General features: G+C 38.6%; 1 protein-coding gene across 6 annotated transcripts in view; it reads right to left on the bottom strand.

The window, feature by feature from the left end:
* The window catches only part of KCNQ1 (potassium voltage-gated channel subfamily Q member 1), a 408,236-nt gene that overhangs the window by 95,169 nt on the left and 288,881 nt on the right, over window positions 1-24,186 (bottom strand). For 4 of the 6 annotated variants that reach the window (XR_010831793.1, XM_066997896.1, XM_066997894.1 and 1 more), the window contains 4 exons: window positions 19,378-19,453; window positions 11,361-11,455; window positions 10,693-10,739; window positions 9,780-9,841 (listed from right to left, as the gene is read on the bottom strand). Coding sequence is in view for 4 of the 6 variants with exons in the window: in XM_066997896.1 (XP_066853997.1) it covers window positions 9,780-9,841; window positions 10,693-10,739; window positions 11,361-11,455; window positions 19,378-19,453 (280 nt within the window). In the remaining 2 variants the exon portion in view is untranslated. Of the gene's footprint in view, window positions 1-9,779; window positions 9,842-10,692; window positions 10,740-11,360; window positions 11,456-17,410; window positions 18,027-19,377; window positions 19,454-24,186 lie in introns of those variants that run through there. The other 2 variants (XM_066997895.1, XR_010831794.1) reach the window with 2 other exon arrangements.

The following is a 24,186-nucleotide window of genomic DNA, read 5'->3' on the forward strand; positions in this document are numbered from 1 at the left end:
GCCCATGGCATACAAGGGCAATCACACTGTCAGGCTGGGCCGCTGGCTGCCTGCTGGAGCTGACCAGGTGTGTAGCATCAGTTAACTGGGGGGTAGAAAGAGAACCTGTGATACGGGTTCAAAAAGCCCATCTCAAACTGCTGAAGCAGTGGGATACTTTAAAGAAGTGTAAAAAGTCACTGTGATCATATTTGTCCTGGAATTTTAGAGAAATAATGCAAAACTTGATTTGGCAAAGATGATATTGAAAGATGAACTGTGGTTTTGCCCCAGCCCACGGGTAAGATGCAAAAGCAGAGAAGATTTGGGGAAACTATAATTGTAATCTAGGTTTATGAGCTCTAGGAGGGATATACTTTGGACGAGGCATTTTGTATTCTATTTTTTACTGATAACTGGTTTTCTTCTTATCTTCCTGCTGACCCTCATCACCCTGAATAGGAGTCAGACAGAAAGCTGGCTCCACTTTCTCTTCATACAATCTAAGCAGCACAGGATATCTGCATTTAACAATTTCTATTTTGAAGAACTGGGGGGCAGGTAAGGTGACAGAAGGTGTGGTCTTTGCGTCTCTGTAGGAAAGGGAGCATACCTTCCTTCACTCTGAAGTTTTTCCAGGAGCTGAAAAGACTCCAACCTGAAAAGACTACATCCTGAATAGAGTCCTTTCAACCTCATGCATTTTTCTTCCCTGATATTCAACTGCAAATGAAAATAAAGTATTTTAATCCACTGAGATCACTCTAACAAAAGATCTTTGACAAGGAAGAATTTCAACTTTGACGTATCTAACTTCAGCAGAGGTTCACCCTTCTGTATCAAAACTGAAATTAGCCATTTACATATTAGGATGCTTTTTGGTTGCTTATCTGCAATGTGAAAACACACACAAGCAAAACAAAAATAGAGATGGTTTTACGGTTATTGCTTTCCTTAAAACTGTACGAAAGACAAATAGAAGTCTTCTGTGTAGCACTTGGTGCACGTGTGTTCATTTGGATCCCTTTTCTGTGATCTGCTCCACAGAGTACTTACTCCTTACAACTGGTCCTCGTTCTCTCTCAGCATATCCCCTGTGCATTTACATTCCACATCAAATGTAAACAGTCTAGACACAAGAATGATGGAGCCTAAGTTACAAATCTTACTGGGTTTATCTTTGAAATGCCAGGCAAAACAGGCTTTATGTGGTTTAATAAAAAGACTGAGTCATCTCAATTTGCAGGCCTTACATCCCCTTGTATACCTATGCAAATATAAGCCCAAATAGCTGATCCCAAAGCCAGCAACTGTTCTGACGGTTGATTAAAAGATTATCAACTGGTAATGCATTATTTCATTACTCCATCTTTTTCCCGGAATTACTAGATTTTGTTGGATACACTGCATGTTAGCTACAATTCCTCTAGGATTTCTGCTCTTAATAAGCAAGTAGATCACAAGCATGCACTCATTGCCAGTGTCGTGAATTCAAAAGTCAGTAGTCAGACTTCATGCCAAGAAGAAATCCATGAGATAAAAAAAAGTATGCAACACTTCATGGGTATTTGTAAAAGTTTACCCTCTGCCTTCAGCATCATGCTTCCCAGCTACTGTCTGCATCCTGAAGCATTTGAAATTTGGGGTGAAATCAACAACAACTCACTGACAGAGGAAATCTACTCTTTCATAGTATTTTACTTCTGCTTTTTTACTTTTATTAAAATATTTAAAGGAGTATCACAGGTAACTTCGTGTGACCGAATGACTGGAGCTTAATTAGCCATTGCTTGTGAACCACCTTCAGTCACTATTCTCTAGTCACTATTCTCTAGAGTAAATTTAATATTTGTCTTGCTTTACTTTACAGGGATGAGAGCCTACATACCCAATTTCTGCAAAAGAGATAATGAGCTGGCACTTACTAAGATGCAATAGTCTCACCATCCGTAGCTGCCTCTATATTTAGATGCTATTTTTTTTGTTTTTAATATAAGCCCTTTACTGTGATCTAAGAGCTGACTCTTCAGAAACAGACAATACAACATCATGACAGACTGTAAGATTGCTCTGTAGGCCAGGTCTGCAACTATATCAGAGTTGCTGCACATAGATAATATAAGGTTATATATATCCGAATAGTACTCAACTCTGAGTATATTGAACAATTCCAAATGAATGCAGAAATTGAATGTTTTCATTTGTGCTGCAATAGGATCTTCAAACAGATTAAATTAATGCTAACAAAGAAATGCAAGTGAAGCCTATTCCAGAGACCTTAAAATCTTCAAGGTATAGTGCTGCAAAAGTCACAGGAATCTCCTCTACGTAGACGCAGGGGTCTGCTTGCATGGCCTTCATAAAACAGATCAGGTCTAAGACCCTGTACAGAAACATTCAGCTGCAGGGGGCTGTATGGGTGACCAAATCCAGTAACAAGCAGCTGTGTACAACAATACATAAAAGGGGCTATACTAAGTATTCTCTCCCCCAGGTATCTTGTTTCTAGTGGAAGGTTTGGAGCAGAGTCTTAAAAACAGGGTGTAAGAAAAATAGAGTGTAAGAAAGCACATTTATATAAAATCATGCTTTTCCTTGTTTACCAGCTCACCACTGACTTCTGTTCAAAGCACTTGCTAGAGTTTACATACAGACATCCTGTTTAATAATACTGAAGTGAGCCCTTCTCCATGACTTTGCCTAATCTCTCTCTCAGTTTGTTTCTACTCTGGCTACCAAAACTTCTGGTAGCAGTGAATCCAACAAGTAATTGTTTTTTGCATTCATTTTTAGCATGTATGTCTGAGAATTTTATTTCACTGTAGCAGGGGGGATGGATAGCATCAGGTACTGGCGATGGAAATCTAGAGGGTTTTCTTTGTTTACCCACTGAAATATTATCAGACTGGTGAGAGAGAAGCTATTAAAATTTTAAGGCTGCCTAATGAGCTAGATTGATGAAGGATGGGCTAAGTTGTAGTCCAATTTATAGAAAACGGGCATCCTCCATAACAAAGTCCAGCACTGAAATTGCTTCCGTATGCTTGTACTTCAGCATCTGGAAAAAGACTAAGGATTAAATTAATAGGGATACTTAATCTTCCATATGCCTCTTAATATTCCTCTGCATCCCCCAGGCTATTACTTCCACATTACTTCAAGAACTATGTACAAGATTAGTAACTGATTGGTGGTGGTTGTTTCAATTTTTACCTATTTTGCATCTGTTTTAAAATATCCATTCAAAACCATAGTTTTAGCTTTGTTTCTAGCTATCAGAAAGGCCAATCCCTCACATATCTATTGTGGAATCTGCCAATATTCAAAACTTGAACTTCCCAGCACACATTCAGCCTGTAAAGTACTGAATATTTCCATGCCAGACCCATTCCAAAACTGTCTCCTTCCAGTTTATGGCTCACTGAAGGCTCTAACCATGGCATCCAGCACTGACCAGAAAATCAGATGATGGTTGTTTTTCATTCTTTCATCATCAATTTTCAGCATCATTATTCAATTAAAAATAAAGGCAAAATTTCCCTGTCAATTTCATACTGATGTGAATGAATGCTATCATCAGTCACGGCTATATATATAAGTATTTTAATAGAAGTTTGCCTTTCAAGTGTGCACTAATTCTTATGTTACACCAGGAAGCACAGTAACTGCTATGACAGACTACATAATGACATAAAAATGTAGACAAAAAAAAGCACCAAGGGTGATCGTAAGTTAGGTAAAGCAGATATTTCATGGAAAATTGATAGATTAGCCACACACTAAGAATTCTTTTAGGTAAACAAGCTGTCAATATGAAACCTGGTACTTCTGAACCCACAGGAAATAGGTGAGATAATATTTTCCTAAGTAGAATATAAAATTATCTAATGTGTGGTTTTAGGATTGAAAATATGTAGAATAGAACATCCTTAAGCTACGAAAAAAAAAAAAAAAAGGAAAAAAGCCCACTTTAGTCCATCAGCCCACAAAGCACTTGCAAAGCACTGAAAAGGAAATGTTTCTAGGACAAAATCTCGCAGCTAATGCTAATATATACCGACACCACAACATGGGGCAGGACAACAAGTGAGGTAAGCAGCTGCATTAAATTTTAACTTCTCTGCAGCTTGTCTGCAAACCACAATTACCAGAGCTCAGATTCTACAAAGATAGTGGGTTTCCCTTAGTGCTGGAATGGTAATGAGCAATTAATCCCTCAGTTTTCATATTCATTCAAGGAGTAAGACCTTCACTTCCTTTTGTATGGAAATGCTCATCTCAAATAGTTGCAAATGACCAACACAACCCAATACTTGCAGATTACACAGACTCACTGTGAAATTCATCTGCAATATGTAACTTCGGTTCATATAGTTTTGAACAAATCAATAGGAGAATTAGATATGAAACCTTTTACAATGGGGAACAATAGTTGATCCGATAGGGATTGCAGGAGAGAGCCAAACCAGTAAAAAACAGTAACTGGACCTAGACATATCAATGACCATTCTGATCAGCTGTATCATATTTAACAAGGTGTCAGCCCAACTGTTTTCTAATACAACTATGGATAGAATCAATGCTTTGGTGAAACAATTACAGAAAATGATTTAGCCAGAAGAAAATGTCACATGACATATATAAATGTTGCAAGTTACAGGTCTCCAGCACTTTTTGAAAGCCACCTCAGATAAAGCGTTGCACTTACCTCTCCTTTAAAGTTCCATACTCAGCACTCAATGAAAAGCGCATCAAATATATACCATATAATTACAGTTTTACTGAACATGGGACATATGCATCTAACAATCAAAGATCATAGATGGAAGACAGCAAACTCAATTAGCACAACCAGAACTCAGACAAATTATACATACAAGAGAACAGACAGTTTTGGTTTTCATTCAGTTTTGGTTTTCTAGAGCAGTTCAGATTTCCAGTATGCAGCTCAAGAAGCACAATAGCATCTATTTTAGGGTAGATGCTTTCACAATAGATTTGTTTTTAACTGATTAAAAAGTGGTGCAATCTGCATATACAGTAAAAATGAAAAAGTTAAATGATTCTCTCTTTGGTGCTACACTGCATGTTTGAACCTCTATATGCTGCTCTATAGATATGTACTACTCAGAAGAAGAGGGTTCATGTTTTCAAAACGGAACATGCAAAATGTGCATATGCTTGTAATGAATAGTCTTGCAGAATTGTTGGACTTGCATTAAAAGGTGTCATATCTCTCACTACTACATACCTTCTGTTTAAACAGAAATTTCCATTAAAATCTCTACAACTTAAAATTTAGCAGTAGGTAGTATTACTCTGAATGTTCCCTGTAATTCAAAAATACTATTATAAGATGTTAATGGTGACCTCGCTAATGCTGATATTAATACTGCACTTACTGTCAGGTACAAGCACATTTCTGGGCATGTAGAAAAGACACCTGGAAAATCACTTTGGATTGGTATAACCGTTCTATAAAGTCAAGTTTTAAAAAGTGCCCAAATAATTGCAGAAGGTTAAGTCCTATTTTAAAACAACTTAACGGAGAATAGAGCTTAACCTTCACTGCTCAGAAATACGTATATGTATAATGCACACATATTTATCCTGAATTCTGTTATTCTGCTCCAGAAGGTAAACAGGCAGGACTTACTGACATCTGTGGGAATCTGATACATAGGCACAACCGACTGTCAAGAATCCAGAGACCATATGTTTTTGCCCTCACTGAGTATTCTCAATGATTTTCTACAGTGACCCTGTACAAGACTGAATTATCCAAGGGCAGCCAAGCAATAAGGCCACCTGATTACCTGCAAAGTGCAAGCCAGGCCTTCTACATATAAATTAATGGTCACCAAAAGTCTGAAAAGGAGCAGATTATTCTAAAAAGTTAGCATTATAGTCAGTTTTAGTCAAGATCAAATTAAAGCAGAAAAAAAGAGGAGATGTATCATGCAGCAGTTCTCGAGTGCACTTTGGACTTGTTCCTGGATCAAGCTCCTGGGCACACCCTATATTAAACCACTGGCATGCAGTGGTCTCTGCATGTGGATTAACAGTGGCGTGCACACACAGCTGTGCATATCTGGAAAACTGTTTTTGATTTTGATTTTGGTAGCAAGCCAACAGTGGCCAGGTTTCTTGAGGGTAGGTTGAACAGCCATTCACAGATGTTTCAGGATAAAAAGAGAGAAGGCTGGTCACCACAAATAAATTGATTTGTTGCTGTAATCCTGCTCAGCTACATTCTCTGAGGGACGAGATCAGCACAACTACATGCACGAACTTGGACAATTGCTACTTAGTGGGGTTTATGAGCCCAGTCTGGGCACTGCACTAAGGCGGATGCATACCTTCTGGACCACAGCTGGCTGCTGCCCAGACAGACGAGGGCAAGGGCACAACCACTGCCTGCAACTGCCTGTGCTCAGCCATGGCAATACACCTTTAAAGAATGTAGCACTTGGTCCTCTTGGCTTTTAAGCAACAGAGAATGGCGGTGAAATCTAAGTATGCTGTGGTTACATACTGGATTGTGATTTTTCTCATTGAGGTGTATCAGGTTGTGCAGTTTCTACTTATACTTACAAAAACACCTTTGCAGCTGCTTGCCAAAATAAAAAAAATTCTACAGGAAGGAATCTGCAGGAAGGTTCCTGCCACCTTGATTCATCCCCCTGGCATTTACATATTAGGAAACAATCTTTAATTATATTATCACAAACTATATATATATATATTACAAGACCAATGTTCTACTCAGTGCACAAGATCACAAAATTAATAGAGCCTACATACTGGTATATTAACAGGATTCTAATTTTCCCCAAAGATTTTAAAAAGTATTAGTAGTGATACAGCTTTATGTTTCAAAAAAAAAATAGAAAAAGGATATGGAAGTGGTTTTCTGCTAAAGGTCCTCCCCTCAAATAAACACGTTTCTAAACTTAAAAGAAGGCAAAACTTTTTTTTTTTTCCTGATTTCAATACATGGAAGTTCACATTTGTGCCATAAAGCATCATAATTCCTGTCAATAACTTGTGTTTGAACATTTTATTTTAAAAACTTCCTTTTCAAGTGTTGTCTCCTGTGTACTGCCAGCCGTACATATGCCTTGAGAGCACGTTTGCTTGTCTCACTACAACATGTAGAAAAGCTTTGAAAGAGTGACAGGATGTCCCCAGCCACGATTAGATACTCCTGAAGACAGAATTAACTTTATTTGTAGAAGCTTTCAACTCAAAATCCACCTCCACAAAAGCCTACAGGAATGGACCTAAAATGAAACTGGATTCTGCCTCTGTGATGTGCTTGTAACAGATCCTGGGCCAACAGCAGATGCCCATCAACAGAAGCGCCCAGAAGTTTCAGAAACTTGGCTTTTCTTTGATTTTCTGATGAGGCAAAGGATTTCAAGGCTAAACAGCACAGCATCACCTGGAAGCTTTCTGGCACAACCTTTTTGTGTTTGCGCACAACAATTGGAAATGGCTCATGTGCAACCTTGTACTTTTGGTGAGGCTCAGAGGAAGAGGGAGGCATGGACCAGCTGCACTGGAGGTTCAGGCTGCTCCCAGCAGCACTTGGAGAGCTGCCCATGGCTGATAAACCACTCTGAGACACAGAAAGGTGTAATACAGACTTTCTGACACCTGTTCACCAGCCCTCTGCTGCAGCAAGCGTACTGACAATCGCTGATGAAGATCTATTAGAAGAACTCAGCTTATTCCTGTGGGATATAATGTGCCACACAATTTCTTCCTTGCTGCAGGAGGATCTAAAGAATTTCAGAAGGCTACAGTTCATTTTAAAATGTCTGAAAGGATGTTTTTCAAATGTACAAAGGTGGTTAGAAGCTGCACAGTAGCCTGCACTGTTGATAATCTGTCCTTCAGATGTCCAAGATTCAAAACTATTTCAAAACTAAATGGGATGCAGCTAAGTGTTTAAAATAGAGAGTTACCTTAAAAACCAGCTGATTTACATACCCTTCATACAGCACTCAGCAAGGGAAGGATTTTATTGTGTGTTGAAATCATCCCATGTACTGTGTACTTTACAGAAAAGAGAAAGTCAGCCTTGGAGATCAAGAATACCAAAAAACTAGCTTTGGCCACCATCTGCAGCTGCAGTAAAAAGGTGATTTCACCAGTTCCAGGGTGCTGTCATGTACACCGTTGTTTGCCTAGTCCAACTGAAATTCTCTATTTTTAGCCTTTCAGCTACTTTCAGATAAAATTCCTGCAGATAGGACTAGCTGTATAGGTCAGATAACATGCAGCTCTGAAACCACAAATGACCTCATGCAACTACAAAGAAAGAAGGGTCTGTTACTTAAAACAAGGCTAAAATTTAACCCAGCTATACTAAAATTAAACAGGGAGTGTTTTACTGTCCCATTACAAGACATAAAAAAACAGTCACCATAAATTCAGTGTACTTACTTGTAAGGATGTAAAAAGAGTAATTAATAACCCCCGAGTAGATTATCTCTGAGCCAGCACAACACCAAAACTTTCTCACGCTCACTGAAGATTTTACAAACAGCACTGAGAATCTATTTTAGCTGTCATTTGAGAATTGTTTGCCCAAACTGAAAAGTCATTGTTCCTTGTCACTATTCACAAGACATATTCACAAGTTCCACACTTCTAGTTGACATTAAGGAGATAAAATAAATAAATGTAATCCAAACTTTCTGGAGAAAGCTTCCATTTGTAAGAACACTTACCGGCCATAGATCCGAGCAAGCACTGCACAGTGGTTCATCTTTGTGCAAAATGCAGTATGCTCTCCTGTTTTCTACTTCACTCCCCCTGTGTGTCACCCTGTATACCAAAGGGCACCTGTTCCCCTTAAAATGCAATTTATTTACAATAGATAGAAGTACAGTTCTGAGTAACATCATTCAAGTTTATCCTATGCATTTAAGGAGAAATGCATATGGAATGGACACATCACAAGTGATTCAATACAGATTAGGGTGTTCAGTTTGCATCCATTGGCAAATCTTGCTCATAACTCTTTTGGTTTGCAGAATATTTGCTGGATGTTTCTTCAGAACAAATTCTTCATGAAGTTATCACACAGTGCAAGTTGTACAAGAAAGCTGTTTTCCTCAAGATACTTAAAAATATTTCCACTTTCCTTTACACCAACATGGACAAACTTTTTTTTTTTTTTTTTTAAACAATGACATAGCCTCTACCTATCATCTGATTTTTCAAGAACAACGAACATTGAAATAAGGCGTTACAAGGCACTTAACTGTTAATTTGCAATTATAGAACAAGTCTGAGTTTTTCAGGCTTCATGTCACTTGAAAGGAGAAACTCCATTTGTCACAGAGAATAAAAACCAGGACAGAACAAGGTTTGCTCTCGCGCTCTCCAAGGAATTGTAGGTGGAGTTATATAAACAACAGAGTCACGATCAAAGGGAAATCTTGGGACTGTAATATACTGAAGTATTAAAGGAACAGAACCTTTTATCTATTGTGGAGGAAGGAAGTAGAGCATTGAGACATGTGTAACATATACAATTAAAAATCAAAAAACCAAGCAAGTCCCAAAAGAGACCAAAATCAATTAAAGTATGTTTTTTTTTTTTTTCTTACTCTGTTAAAAGGGCAAGAAAGAACCAAAAATGTAATCCACAACAAAAATTATGCTCCATCACCTGGAAAAGCCAGGCATTCAACTCTATTTTAAGCTGAGTTTTTTCCTGCATCCTATGAAAAAAGCACTGTTCAATCACAGAACATATCTTTATTCACTGCCAGCCTGAGGCTTACCTTGTCCTCCACTCTGTTCAGCCTGGCACCAATCGTGTTATTCCCTCGATCTTTGCTTTTTTCTGTTGAACAAGAAACATTTTCAAATTAATAAATGGCGTTATAACAAAATAGCAGTAAGCCACAACAGGGTGTGTATAACTAGCCCACCAACGCAGTGTAACTGAATACCTTTGCCAGGCTGGTAGCTTATTTCTTAAAGGCAGGTGTTTTTTTTTTTGTAAATTTCTTTTTCTTTTTTTTTCTTTTTTTATAGCACTAGCCCAAGTCATGGCTTTTAATAACCCTTAAGTTCTTAAGTTAAAGGCAGGCACTTTCAACCTTTGTTATATGCTTTAACACAGGAAAACAAAACTGTTCCCAATTTACTTCATATTTTAATTGCGTTTTAGAAGCAATTTGACACTATGCAAAAAAAAATCTACAGCCTGCTTCAACAATGCACTTGGATAATGTTTTATCTATTTTTCCTTTCTATACACTGTAGAGAAATGTAGGTTTGAAAATGACATTAATACAGTTTTGATTACCCAGACTTGTCACCAGACAAAATCAGTACCTTGCATTCCTTTTCTGTTCTCTTTTCAAAAATATCAAAGCTTTGTGTGAATGTTACTAATTTCACAGGAACTCTATAACATGCCATTTTACTGAAAATAGAGCGAGTCTCAGAGAGATTAGTTAACATTTTGAAAACTCCAGTGATAGTTGCTTTAAATATTTAAATAAGAACAGCCCTATTTAAAAGTGTTGATAACTAAACATTACTGTATGTCTAAACTTCAGATGACATCAGGTTGGATCTTTTTGAAATTTTTGAAAATTTTTCAACAAAATCAAAAGTACTTTTACAAGTATTTTCCACAAATTACTCATCAGATTAACTGTAGACACCTCCTTCATAGTAATTTACCTGAGACGGAGATAAAAAGAGATGGCTTTCCTATGGATTGGTCCAACCTGTAAACAAAAAAGAATCATTTTTAGTTTTTATCAGCCTGAAGTGGCATCTTCACCTTTTCTAGCTGGAATGGGGAGACTTCCTCACAAAGAAGCAGCATGAAGGTAAAAAAAAGTTGTGGTTTGTACTGTAAGTGAAGCAGTTACTTTGGATTAAGAATAGTGTGAAATTAAAAAACGACAACAAAAAATAATTAAACTTAGATTGGCATTCAGCTTCTTTAACCACTGTAAAGTTTTATAGCGTTCACTGTTTTTCCACATCAACTGTATCGTTGTTTCCTCTTTTCTTTGGTCTACTGCAGCATACTTACAGCATCCATCTGTTGCCTCTTTGTTTACTCTCAAGTGCAATTCTATGACAGCAGGTGATGGTATTTCACTCTGTACGTACACAGCCCATAACATTAAGGGATTATGGCCTAAAGTCAGAGCAAGCTGGGACTGAGGCAATACATGCAAGTATAATGCAAATAGTAAGTCACAGACATCAGATTTTTAAGGCAATCTGCCTTTTCCTTCATCTGTAAAAACAAAATGTTACTTGAATGCAATTTTTGTATTCTGCAAACTTGCACAGTCATACCAATACAGCACTTATAACCCTGTCAGTTGTCATACCTCCTCTGTAACTCCTTGATTCGCACCATCAGGTTCAGATGACCCTGGGAATACTGCTCAATAACATCTCGGACATCATAGGGCTTTCTAGCTTGCTGTAAAATAAAAATCAGAAATATGCCAGTAAGCCACAAGGATATACAAATGATCTCTGTTAGTGTACATTTTTTCAAAAGCAAACAGAAAATTCTTTAAAACCCATTTAATACTGTTTAAAATTTTGAGATAGTTTGATTGTTGCCATGATCATATATTTATCATGGAATAATTATGACAGTTCCAATTTCATCTGCATTATTGTTACTGCAGATCTACATGCCTTTAAAGAGACCATCTACTGAACTTGAGACCAAAAAAAGGATCTCTGGTACTTTGCTCAGAACTTTGTGGTCACCTTAGTGTTTTCTAGAAATAAGTTTCATACTCTTCAACCACTGGCCTGTAAAGCACTTTTTTTCAAGAGCAAGCCCTTATTCTCAGCCTAAGCTCTCAGTTCAGCTCATACCATGGGAACTTTAAACCAGACTCCTGGATGAAGGTGAAATGCTGATTTCCTTTTACAGAAAGCCTGGCTCAGCTTTCAAGTCCACTGGGAAAATACTGGTGCAAGAAATGACCAGGGAGAAAGCCCTGCGTCTGAAATTTGTGTTCCATACATGGGAAAATCATAATCTGACCTATTAGCAATAAAAACACTTTTGTATAGTATTAGAAACAAAGACCATCATTTTTACCAAGAAATACTGAGGCTAACTGGAAAGCTACTGAATGAAATTGTCAAAATGTGGTAACAAATTACCGATGTCTTAATCCTACATCTAGAAACTGGAATCCAATCTGTACCAGAACTACATGTGAGAAGAACCAAAGATGCTCTAAATCAACAGAGAAGAGGAGACAAGGGAAGAGAAGAGTGTAAACTTCAGAGGTTAGACTGAATGGAAACACCTAAAACTATAGAATTATAGAATTTCAGGTTTTCAGATGGAAGGGTCCTATACCATGTCCAACTGCCTGACCATTCAGTGCTAACCAAAAGTTAAAGCATTTTATTGAGGGTGTTGTCCAAATGCCTCTTGAACACTGACAGGCATGGGGCACCAACCATCTCTGCAGGAAGCCTACTCCAGTGTTTGACCACCCTCACAGTAAAGAATGATATTTAGTCCAAACCTCCCCTGGCGCAGCTTTGTGCCATTTCCATGCATTCTGTCAGTGGTGACCAGGGAGAAGATACCAGCACCTCCCTCTCCACTTCCCCTCCTCAGGAAGTTGTAGAGAGGGTCCTGAAATCAGACAGACCTCAGCCTTCTGGTTGTGACATTGTTGGCACCCACATGAAAGATCAGGAGTGGGTAATAATCTGAAGGCTGTGGGTAATAATCCGAAGGCTGCACTAAACTCCTAAATTTACTGGTGACATCTCTGATCCTAGCACCAGGGAGGCAGCAAACTCCTTTGTAAAGAGAGTCTGGTCTGCAGGTGGGAGCCTCTGTTTCCTTCAGGAGGGAGTCAACTACAGCTACAACTGCTGTTTCTTCACAGTGCTGGTCTTGATGCTGCACTTGCTATGAGGATTTATTTGATCTGACGTTGGTAGAGAACTTGTTTTGTTACCTATTCCACCATCTTTCCACATCCCTCAGCTACCATACCTAGAGCCACATACCTATTCTGTGGTGGAAGCTGAGAGGGCAGACAGAGGCTCCTCTCACAGCTCTGTGCAGCAACACGGTTCCATGGCTTGCTGTCTCTCAATTTGCTGCCTTCATCCTGATGCAGATCAGATACCAGACCTGCCTCAGTAGTGGCCATGCTAGGTTGGCATGTGCATACCAGAGGGGGCAGAGCACAGCTCTGTTGATCTATCACCTTCTCAGACGCCTCTGTCTCCTCACCTTGTCCTGAAGCTTGGCCACCAGGCAGAGCAGCTCATTTACAGTGGCACAACTCCCACAGGTGTGCTTGCTCTTGCCCTCCACCTCAGAGACTAGCCCTAGGCTCACCCCACAGCATTAAGGCCTCTCAAGGCTGCCGGAGGAACAGAAGCAGAGGCCATGACTTTCTGGCTGGCGGCCGCCATGTCTGCACCTCCTCACCACCACACACCTGACAGAAAATTGTTCAACATGCTGCTGTTGGTTGAAGAGGCCGTGAGCAGAGCAGGCTGCAGGCATGCAGGGCACACAGCCTGAGGGTGCTGGGGTGCAGAAGCCACTCAGGCACCACCAGGACCCCTAAGCCTCGCGCTCCCCTCAGCCATGCCACCGCTGCGCCTTCTGAGGGTTTCCTGCCTTTCCAACTGCCGCGCTCAGCCGGCACCTCACAGCTCCCTTCACACACTCCTGTGGAAGGAAACTTCCTCCTAAAGATCCTATTCAACACTGTCACACGGCACAACGAAGTAACAATAACTGATAACTTCTGACTCATTCACTATGCTATCCATAGATGCTGTGTAGAAAGTTTTCAAGGTTTGGTAAAAACTGATGAATTCACCACCTTCAACATTATCTCGATCAGCTGAAGAAGTCATCCAAAAACATGACTGAAAACATCACTGCAGTCTTCAGTTAAATGCAGGAAAAATTCCTATAATATAAATGCACTACAGTACACTCCCACCTCTTAAAGAAAAACTTGGTGGTTTTTCTTTTTCTTTTTCCTTTCTTTCTTTTTTTTTTTTTTGAGGGAATAATTTCCAATTTAACAGGTAATTTAATATCTCTGCTCTATCATACTGTCTTGCTGTTCAGTAAATGAAATACTGGATAAGGATTAGATAGACTGGAAGTGGCAGTTAAGCTATCTTACAATTAAATTACTTTGACATCCGTTATCTCCTAATATTGCCTTAAGCTGCTTCAAAATCTGTGGATCTTCTGAAAATCAGTGTTCTGCATCAAAATAATAGTTTTTGTTAGTCTCTGTCACTTTTTGCTCTTATTCCACCTGCTATTACAAAACTAGAGTTCAACACTTCATCTTTAAAACTCTCTCTCAATATATTTACTTTTCCAGTAAAATATCACTTCATTAAGCAAATTACATTTCAGTCTGCCAGATTCCCAGAAGCCAACTGCAAACCTTGGGTGCCTGTGAGATACTCTGTGATGGCAGGCTAGCCAGGAACGAGAATTGCTTCCATTTCACCACAGAGCACACAGAGGAACTCCCAGGAAACCCAAGTGCTTACACACACCTCAGTCATAGCTGACACCCCCAGAGAAAGAAGCCTGACCCAACGATGGCATAAGCTGTAAGTCTTGTCCATGGACTAGTACTGTAAATATGGTGGTATTTAAAATAATAATAATAATAAAAAAAGGTCTTGGATTATTTTTTTGCAATAAATCACCACTAGGCTATTCTGTAGGATCAGCTTGAAAACTGCAGGTTCAGAAAAGCAGTTTAGTAGAAAAGAAGCATGCACACCTCATCCTGCCTTCCCCGCACTCTGCAGCAGGAGTCTGATAGTAAAATACTAAGTAGGTTACTGCCTGTTTTCCATTTACCAGGCTGCTTCTTTCTCTTTAAAACAAAAACTGAAAACCTGGAGTAAACAGAATTTATGAATGAAGTTGAATTTTCTAGTCCAATAGGGTATTTAATAGTCAGTACTGATTATTCTGTAATTATGTGGTAGTGAAAGCTTGTCTTTCAAGAGAAAATGCTGCTGCTGTTGACAACAGTTTGTTAGTTTTGTAAGTGGAAAACAAAACTGCAGTAGGTAATGGATGAGTGTTGAAGAAAACTGTAGAAGCCAGCCCCACAGCTTTTCTTCTCTTCTCCACTTTCTTCCCTCTGCTAATTAACCAATACTCATGGCAAAAATCTTCCCACATGAAACAGGCTCTCCCGTCATATATGAAAGTTTGCAAGTCACAAAAGCCAATGCCAAATATGAAATGTGCACAAATACACACTGCTGTTCCCTTGTGGCTGCATTCAGAGAGAACTTTCCCAAGAGACGGACCAGGGAAAGGGGAATCCCTGCAATGGGAATTACTGGTAAATGTAACCCAGTAACAGTCAAATAAAATGGGTCTGGGATCCTTTGAAGCAAGGACACTTTGAACTACATTGTTTGCTACAGCCCGGTATGGAGATTAGAAAAGATTACACACACAATTCATGATTCATACCATGACAAACGAATTACATAAGGTGATGAATTATAAGAGCATAAATGCAAGATTTTCCAGTGAAATCACAACAAACCAGGCAACAGTTACTCATGTCATCAGTGGAACTCCAAACTGTATTTTTAGTTTATGCTATGTATAGAATATTTGCCATAGTGAAGAGCACAACACAAATTAAAAACATATTTTAAAAAGGAACTGGAAAGAAAAAAAAATGTTTAAAGATGACAATGGGAAATCAGATCAAATTCCTGGTCTCTGGGTATATGGTGGACAACACAATTGTATCCATGTGCGTAAGTCATAAAACATTTAGAAGCTTTCCTAATTGGAAGACAAATGTTACTTACCCATGAATTTACCTAATGGAAATAACTAACCATGATGAATTGCTTTTTGAAATTCAGTTATAAGGTTAGACTGCGATGAAGATACCTGATTTATACTTAATATGTGAAATTCACTTTTGTGTATGAAGAGTGAACAAAGCCTAGAAAACCATTAATTTCTAAGTACTCTTTTCCCTATGAACTACACAATCCTTTCTTAACAGTGAGTCATTCACCTTTGCTGACACACAGGACTCATGTTGATTACTAGTAGATCTTTCCTACACAATTTGAACCAGTCCTACAGACCTTGTAATTGTTACAGCCCCTTTACAAGAGCATAAACACATCCATAAAAAAGGTATTAATTGTTTATAATGTTATGCTGGGTTCTTACAAGGACATCATATGGACTGTATTCAGACCTGGTTGTTAAAACACAGTGTAAATCCGTCCCCTTCATTTAAAGAGGAAATGATGTACATGTTTGATGCTTCACACAGTATTACTTCTCATGGCCTTTGAAATTTCCTTGTTTAGTTTCAATTTATTTATTTATTTGTTTGTTTTGTTGTTGTCGTTTTTTTCAAATGGGAAGTCTCTGTTTTCTAGTTGACATTTGTCCTTGTGGTGCCATCACCACTTGTTATTGATTGAGGTCTTCAAAAAAAAAGTATCTATACAAAATTAGACATACAGGTGTATCCTGCAAACAGCTGGTATAGTTTAAGAACCTTGCTGGGTTCATGCTGAGACCTATTTTGCAAAATTTTCCTCTTCCTCCCCTTCTTCCTATGCTTTCCCTGCCAAAAGCTTTGGAGGCATGTCTAAAAAATTCTGCTTTTAAGTGCCGACCTTGCAGTTACTTCTTCCAGCTCATTTTTAACATGAATAGTCCAATGGACTTCAACTGAAATTATTATTTTTTTTTTTTTCAACAGGTAAAGGAAAAATCTGAATTTTCTGTTAGGAAGCTACTTTTCACATAAACACAATGTTTAAAAGGCAAGTATCTATCAGAAAACAGCTGCTATGTAGAAATCTGAAAGATTAAGTTTTTAGAATGCATATTCTTCTTTACCTTAGATTCAGGTATTGTGTTGGACTGGTTAGTACAAACTATATAGTCATTACTTGGCATGTGTTTAAACATTTTAATTTCTTATGGTTATTTTATGTGCATACAATAGAACAAAGCAGATTTACAACATACATTGGAGGAAAGAATAATGACAGGGGTTATCTCCTAATTACGGGAAAGATTTCCAAAAGCACCTTGTGGCTAGAATTTCAAGGTGACTTTGTGCATTAGGTTACTTAGTTGCTTTTGAAAACCGTGCTTTCGGTGCTCTCAGAGTTTTTAAACTCGGTCATAACCTTGTATTCAGAAATTATGGAGAAGTATCAGATATCTCCGTACTAGAAGACTCTGCTTCCGACAGAAACAGCAGTGTATCACTTGAATGCAGTAGTGACTTGAGATATTTCACTTTAGCTTAACTTAGATTTTTAGCTCCTTACTAACAGCTCATGTTAATAGCTCAGGAAGCATAAACACTACTAAAGAAGGATAGGAGACAACCCTTGTTAAGGGTTTTTGTAGATGGCCAGGAAGAGGTCTTTTGCAGGTGAGAAAGTGAGAGCGCAACTGAGAAGCCAGCTTAGCAAATGGGACACCGAGTACAAACAAGTTTCAAGCAAGAACTGAATAGTGCCATTCTATTCAGTCAAATGCTTTTTCAGCTTCTATCAAGTCATCTGCCGCAGGGGAGTTTCATTTACTTGCCAGGTGGATAATGTTGCACACAGTGTTCAGGCATTTTCCAGATCTGTTTTTGACAAACACCACTTGGGAGGTAGATCCATGATGTGTAGATTTCTTGTTTCTAAGTAGCTTAGTTAATACTGTGGCAAATATTTTATGTTCTGAATTTATGAAAGCAATGATTCTGTAATTACCACAGACCAAAGGATCACAATCAGATTGCGGAATGAGAATAAATTAAAGTTTAATGCGACTGGCCACATTTGGGCTGTTTTTCACTGAATAGCAACAGACACATCACTGGAATGGGCCACATCCCTTTCCAAGTTACAAGTACTGACCATCAGTCATTAAGGAGCTTCTCAACAAAATGACGACAGAAAGTATTTCCAAGTAGTCTGGACATCGTGGCTTTCTTAACTTCAGTCTAAGAAAAATAACAGGTAAAATTTGCTAGCAGAAACTTTCTGAATGTGCTTTCTCCAAGAAAATCCCTGTCATGGGAGATTTCAGCCTAAATGGTTACAGTATGAATACATTATCCACAACTGAAAGAAATTTGGGAAACAGTAAGGCAACCTTAACTATAATTTGGCTAATGATTTTTAGGAAAAATACAATGATTCAAGGAAGAAAATTACTAAAGAATTCAGACAATGGTTCTAAATTTCAGCGATGAAGTCAGAATGCAGGCTTTAAGTAGCAGCAAGTTTTGCTTTACAGAAACAATGCTTTCTTGGATCATTAATTACCATCATCTTTTTCCTCCTAAACTTTGTGCCCTTCAAATATTTGAAAGAAAAAGGATCATCCACCACCCCATCACAGCCTTTTTTTGGTGTAGATTAAAGGTGAGAAAGCTTTTTAGTCTCTTATACACAATAGTGCCAAGGTTATACCTGAAAATGGATGTGGGAAGTTAAGCTCCCCCTTTTCTTTGCATTTTCAGCTATGAAGCCTGTTCTCCGGGGATTATCCCTTATTAATTCATTTTAAGTCAAGTAATATATTTCTTATATATATAGATATATTCACATGGTTTAAATCAAGGTGAAGGCTATTGACACGTGTGTTTTTGCTGGATTAGTTAAATTGATTTAAAAACCATGTTCTTAGAAAGTTTGCAGTCACAAATTTTTATTCAGACCAGGCAACCAGGTTAATTAGCTACTGTGAAATGCTCATGGTATTGCAATATCCCAGCAAGTGATGCACTGGAAATGTTTGTTGGTGAGGGTGACAGGAGTAAAGAGAACTGACTATCTCACAAACTGTGAAGGAAGTCTCCTACCAATGCAGATGGGACAAGGGAAAAGGAAGCAGAAACCTTCTGATACACTAACAAATTTCCATCCCAGTTTCTTATCAGGACTTCATTGTCATTGAGCAAAGAGACAGAAACAAGGCTGAGGTAGTATTTTAATTTCCAATTCTACTGACTCAGCACAACAGTAACATACAGTTTGGAATTAATGCAGACATATGAGAATGCTTGCACTGCAAGAAAGAGCGATAACAGAGGGTTAGAGGTCAAGTCCATTAGCAGAAAATAACATTTTAATTCAGACCTCATTTCAGGAGTTTAGCGTATTTCTAGTGTGTCCACAGTTGACTAGTGTGCTCCTAAACAACCACCCTATTCAAGGAGGGAGAGAATAGTGGGTGTAGCTCACCATTACTGAAATGAATTGTGTCTGTCTCTTAAAGTTTCTAGAAGAAAATAAAATAGGAGAATAAAAGGGCTTATTTAGAAAAGCAGCTCTCTCTTCACAACTCACCTGGAACTTTTTCTTTGCCACAAAATACTGCATCCTACGAATCACCTTAATCGCAGCACGGTGATGTTCTCGCAGCCTGTGGGGAAAACGAAGCAGGTGAGTGGGGTGAAGGACCATCTCTTTCCAAACTGTAAAATAGCAGCCTTCAGAAATTGCTCCACCAACGCATGGATGTGTAACATTAGCAGTAGCGATTCGTCCCGTGTGTGCAGCACACTCCTATTTTGACCTTCCCCACCTCCCAAGAATGCTATCAGAATCCAGGATTTTATCTGCTCTATGCTAGGTTTGCACACATGCCACAGCAAAAAGTGGCGTCCACATAACCTCTATGTCAAAGCAAACCTCCACTTGTCTTTCCCAGTTCCCTTTCCAAAAAAAAAAAATAAAAAAGAGTTGTCAAGTTTCTGCATATTCAGCCATGCAGAGCTTTTACACACACTCTAGAATTACAGCTTTCGTTTCTTTTCACTAAGTCTTGTGCAATATGCCCCTTCACTCAAAGAATTTGGATTTCAAAAACCATTAAAAAATCACTTAGAAGATTTTCAAGTAGACTGCTAAACAATACAAATGATACTGTGGTAGCTGAATGCAACCTCTACATCGACATGCATCCCCAAACTGAACTGGAAGCGTACATATAGAAATCCAGAGTGTCTTAAAACAAATATATCTCCATTTTCGTGCACACGAACTAAAAACAGAATTAAAAAAGAAAATCCAAAACCAAGAATTTGCTATTCATATAAATTTTCAGAGTATATGAGAAAATTATTTTTCATAAAGCATATGAAAGAAATCTGTTCGTTAACAGCAACAGATATTTGGCATTTTTCATTATTTTTAAAGCTTATAAGAATTAAATTTTTTTCTTCTTAACAGTAAAAAAAAAACAAAAACAAACCCACAAATATATAAGAAATGTGCTGAAGACTTATCCTACTTGCTCACTCTATTACTATTCTCCACACATTTAAATGACAATATTGACAACGACATGACAATGTTTTTGTTTTTCAGCGGTGAACTTCTGGCATTTTAAATTTTCTTCCCAAGTAGACTTCCAGTGATGGCTTAGGGGAAGGAGCAGACAAAGCAGAGCTGGCCTTACTTAGATATTCCAGCTGTTCTATCATTATAAATTGTTACTAAAAATGCTGATAGGTAGGCATACGAAGAGGTCCCTATGCAATATTTTCTCCCTGTGTTGAACCTGACTATGTTCATATTCAACTATAGGATGGAAAAATCGTATTTAAGTCCTGTACAAGCTTGGGTCTTCAGTATATTACAGCATGCTATTACCCAATCCTCTTTAGTTAAATATAGCCTGGAGCATCAGTGAGTATTCAGGTAGCTCCTCAGGACAAATTTCTCCCAGCAAAGAGAAGTTCTGTGTGTGCCAATGGTGGTTGCCTGTCCTGTGAGCAATACAGCAAGTGGAGCCTTTCTGAAAACTCACTCTTTATGGGAGAATAGCTCTCTCCAACTACAAAAGCCAAAACAAAACAAAACACTCTGATTTTCTACTTGCAGATACTGTCCTATCAGGTAGATTTTTTGCTACAGACATTACTTAAATTTAATAATGACAGAAAAAAAGTACTTTCTCCAAATATAACATAAAATAGGATTGCTTTTCAGACTAATAACGTGAAGCTTTTCAACACAGGTCCACCAACCACAATGTGCCTTCATTAGGAGTAACTGTGCCTCAATAACTACGCAGCGTTCCCTGAATCTGTGCTTGAGTTTGTATGGGAGGCCCTTCCCTATTAATACCTCACAGAAGGCTTTCACAGGACTCTGTCCAGGTCCCCTCTCATGCACACTTGACTGCAACATCATGCTCACGTTATAAGAATGGAAATTCACTTCTTCTAACCGGGCCAGCTGCCTTCTTGGATCGACTCCCGGTGAACTGAGTCAGCCCAATCTTAGTTACTGGTGTCGCTATTCCGAGAGCCCCTGCTGCATCACTGCTCGCGACAAGGACAACTTCCACAAAACCAGAAGGAAATAAAGCATTTATCTTTTTAAGTTCTACTTCACAGAGTTAGAGCCAAAAAGATAAATGCTGCTGAATTCGGTGTTAGGTAGTAAAGGTATAATAGTGTAACTTTCATGCAGATATACACAGCATAATGCACACAACAACATCTTATGACAAATAGAAATACATTTCAATTGGAGTAAAACTGCTTGTAGTATTTTGTTTTATGCCTCATTTCCTCTGGGGTGTTCTTCACAGTCCATTATTTTTGACTAAAACACTTTTCTTTGGGGCATACGGTCACTAGTAAAGTACACCAAATCCCTCATCTTCTGTCTAGGTGCAGAACCTCATCTGTACGCAAGGCAGTAGGATAATAAAAATGAGATTCACCATTCAGTGAAATAACAATACTACACCACCAAAATGATTTTCCAATGCAGTAATTTTAAATCAATCATTTTTCAGTGCTAACATGAACTTCGATGCCAGGAATGGAAGTTAATATTCTCATTTTGTTCCTTTACATTTCCAACTGCAATAGGAAACCTTGCAGTAAGCTTGTTTCTGCTTATGCTGTAAAATCTAATTCTGCCCAACAAGGCTGTCCTGCTTCCCTGAGATTAAATGCTTCTGCAATGAGAGAAGGGAATAAAGGATTTAATTAGTAGCCAAGGTTATGATTCACAGTTGTTTGATCTCTTTTGCAAACTGGTAACAAATGCTTTAGTAAATTGAGAGCTTAAACATTAACTGGAGATATTTGTTTGTTCAGCCACTCGTGACATCTCTCAATTCTAGTTACAGAATGACTGTCTGCAATCTGGGGGGACATACAGTGTCATTATATGCCAAACAGCCACACAATGCATTGTTATCCTCTGAACGAGACTTTCATGAAGACTTTTTATTTTATTTTAAAGGAGTATGGCAGGAAATTACGTCATCTGAGAGTGCTTCTAGATACAGAAGCAACATACCTTTATGGCGCATGATCCTCAAAGAAAGCAGGATACACCCTTTGGAAAATTATGTCTGTGCAGACCATGTCTCTGATGGCAGTGCCATCACCTCCTTGTCCATGCTAGAGCTGGGTCATCATGAATCAGAGGATCATCATGAATCAGAGAATTTTCCTTTTCAGACAGGGACTACTGGGATACTTGCGAAAGCTTGCCTGTTTCAATTTAGCTGTGGGAGCTAAGCTCTCCTGCAAATGAAATCCCTACTTCTTGCAAGTTTGGTTTTGCCTAACTTTGGTAGAAAGTATGTTTGGTAAGTGCATTAGTAACAGGGGCAGCAGGAAAGGCTTTCACCTTTTGCTTAATGAAGCTGTTTTCCTGTCGGGAAAATTTATCAGGCTTAGACTCTCACCATGCCCATTAACCTCACAATAACCAACATCTGAAGTGATTTGCCAATCACCACTTGAGTGATTCCAACAACTCCAGTGTATTACCTTCAAAAATAAGCTTAAGTAGCTTTTCATGCCTGTAAAATCAACCTAAAGATTACAGCTTCCAATGCTAGACAACCTCTCAGCATGAGCTTTTCCAAAGAAAAATCAGATTAAAAAAAGACTTTATTTTTTTCAAGTAGCACTTCGTAGTTTTGTTTCCATGAATTTCATGTTGGTGAAAGTCAGCCCAAACAGCTGAAATATCCTTTCCACTTCACGGATGTAACCTAGAAAGGCAATGGGAGCACCACACGTTGCACTGTCCCCTGTGCCAGTGTTGGGATCAGTTACAGGAGGGGCAGGAAGAACATTACAGTTCAAACGTTCATTTGGGCTTCAGCCATATGGCCGGAAATATCTACTGTCCTGTCTCGGACCAAGACCAACAGCTCCTCATACAGAACATACTGCACAGCCACTAACTGCCAGGAGCTTTCACTGGCTACCAATATACTTCTGCCTCAATATAAATAAGACATCAAGATGATCTTGAACACAGCACATACTACACAACATTTCCAGTGGACTTAAAATCAGACAGTTAAGGTCTGAAGCTGCCCATGAATCAGTAAAAATGTCAGAACCTGTAGGGATTATCTAGAATGATTAAGGAGAATATAACATCAAATCAATAACAGAAAACCATCCTGGTAGGAGTAGGGTCAATAGCTTCATGCAAGCTTAAATTATTCCTATTCTGACACTTGGAAATGAGGTTTGCTTTATTTGTGCACTGGAAAAGTAACCTGTTGTTGATGCAGGCACTCCTTGAAGCAAAAGGAATGAGGACAAAGAAAATGACCCTGCAGCAAAATGGAATGGGTTGAGCACCCACACTACAAAAGGAAGCCTGACAGAATAATATGACTAGAAATCATTAGTTTTTCTGCCTTCTTTTGTTGTTAGGTTACTTAACCTACCACAAGCCATTTGGAGGAAACCCGATCTCTTCATTAGTCCATCAGAAATCTGGACTGGAATTTCACATAATTTGGAAAACAAGCATACTGAAGAACTTAAGGTACTTTTACAGACATTCACATTTGGTTGGAAAGTTATATATTTATAAATGCCCCAAACTTCTATTGTAATAGAGCCATTAGTATTGCAATATTATTTATTTTTTACAACACAGCCAAAACCTCAGTACCCTCCCAAAGGTATGACTCATTCCACAGTCCTGCATTCACAGACAGCCACAGCGAAGGTCCCAGGCTTTGGCCAGCATCTGTCTGCAGTGCAGGTACGTTGCTGTCTCATTCCTGCTAAGGGATCAGCAGGGCTTCCCCAGAAGAATGCTTTTGGGACCAAGGCTAAGATTCTAAGAATGGATTTTTTTATTTTTTCCTGCAAA

Source organism: Anser cygnoides, chromosome 5 (assembly GCF_040182565.1).
Source record: "Anser cygnoides isolate HZ-2024a breed goose chromosome 5, Taihu_goose_T2T_genome, whole genome shotgun sequence".
NCBI lineage: Eukaryota > Metazoa > Chordata > Aves > Anseriformes > Anatidae > Anser > Anser cygnoides.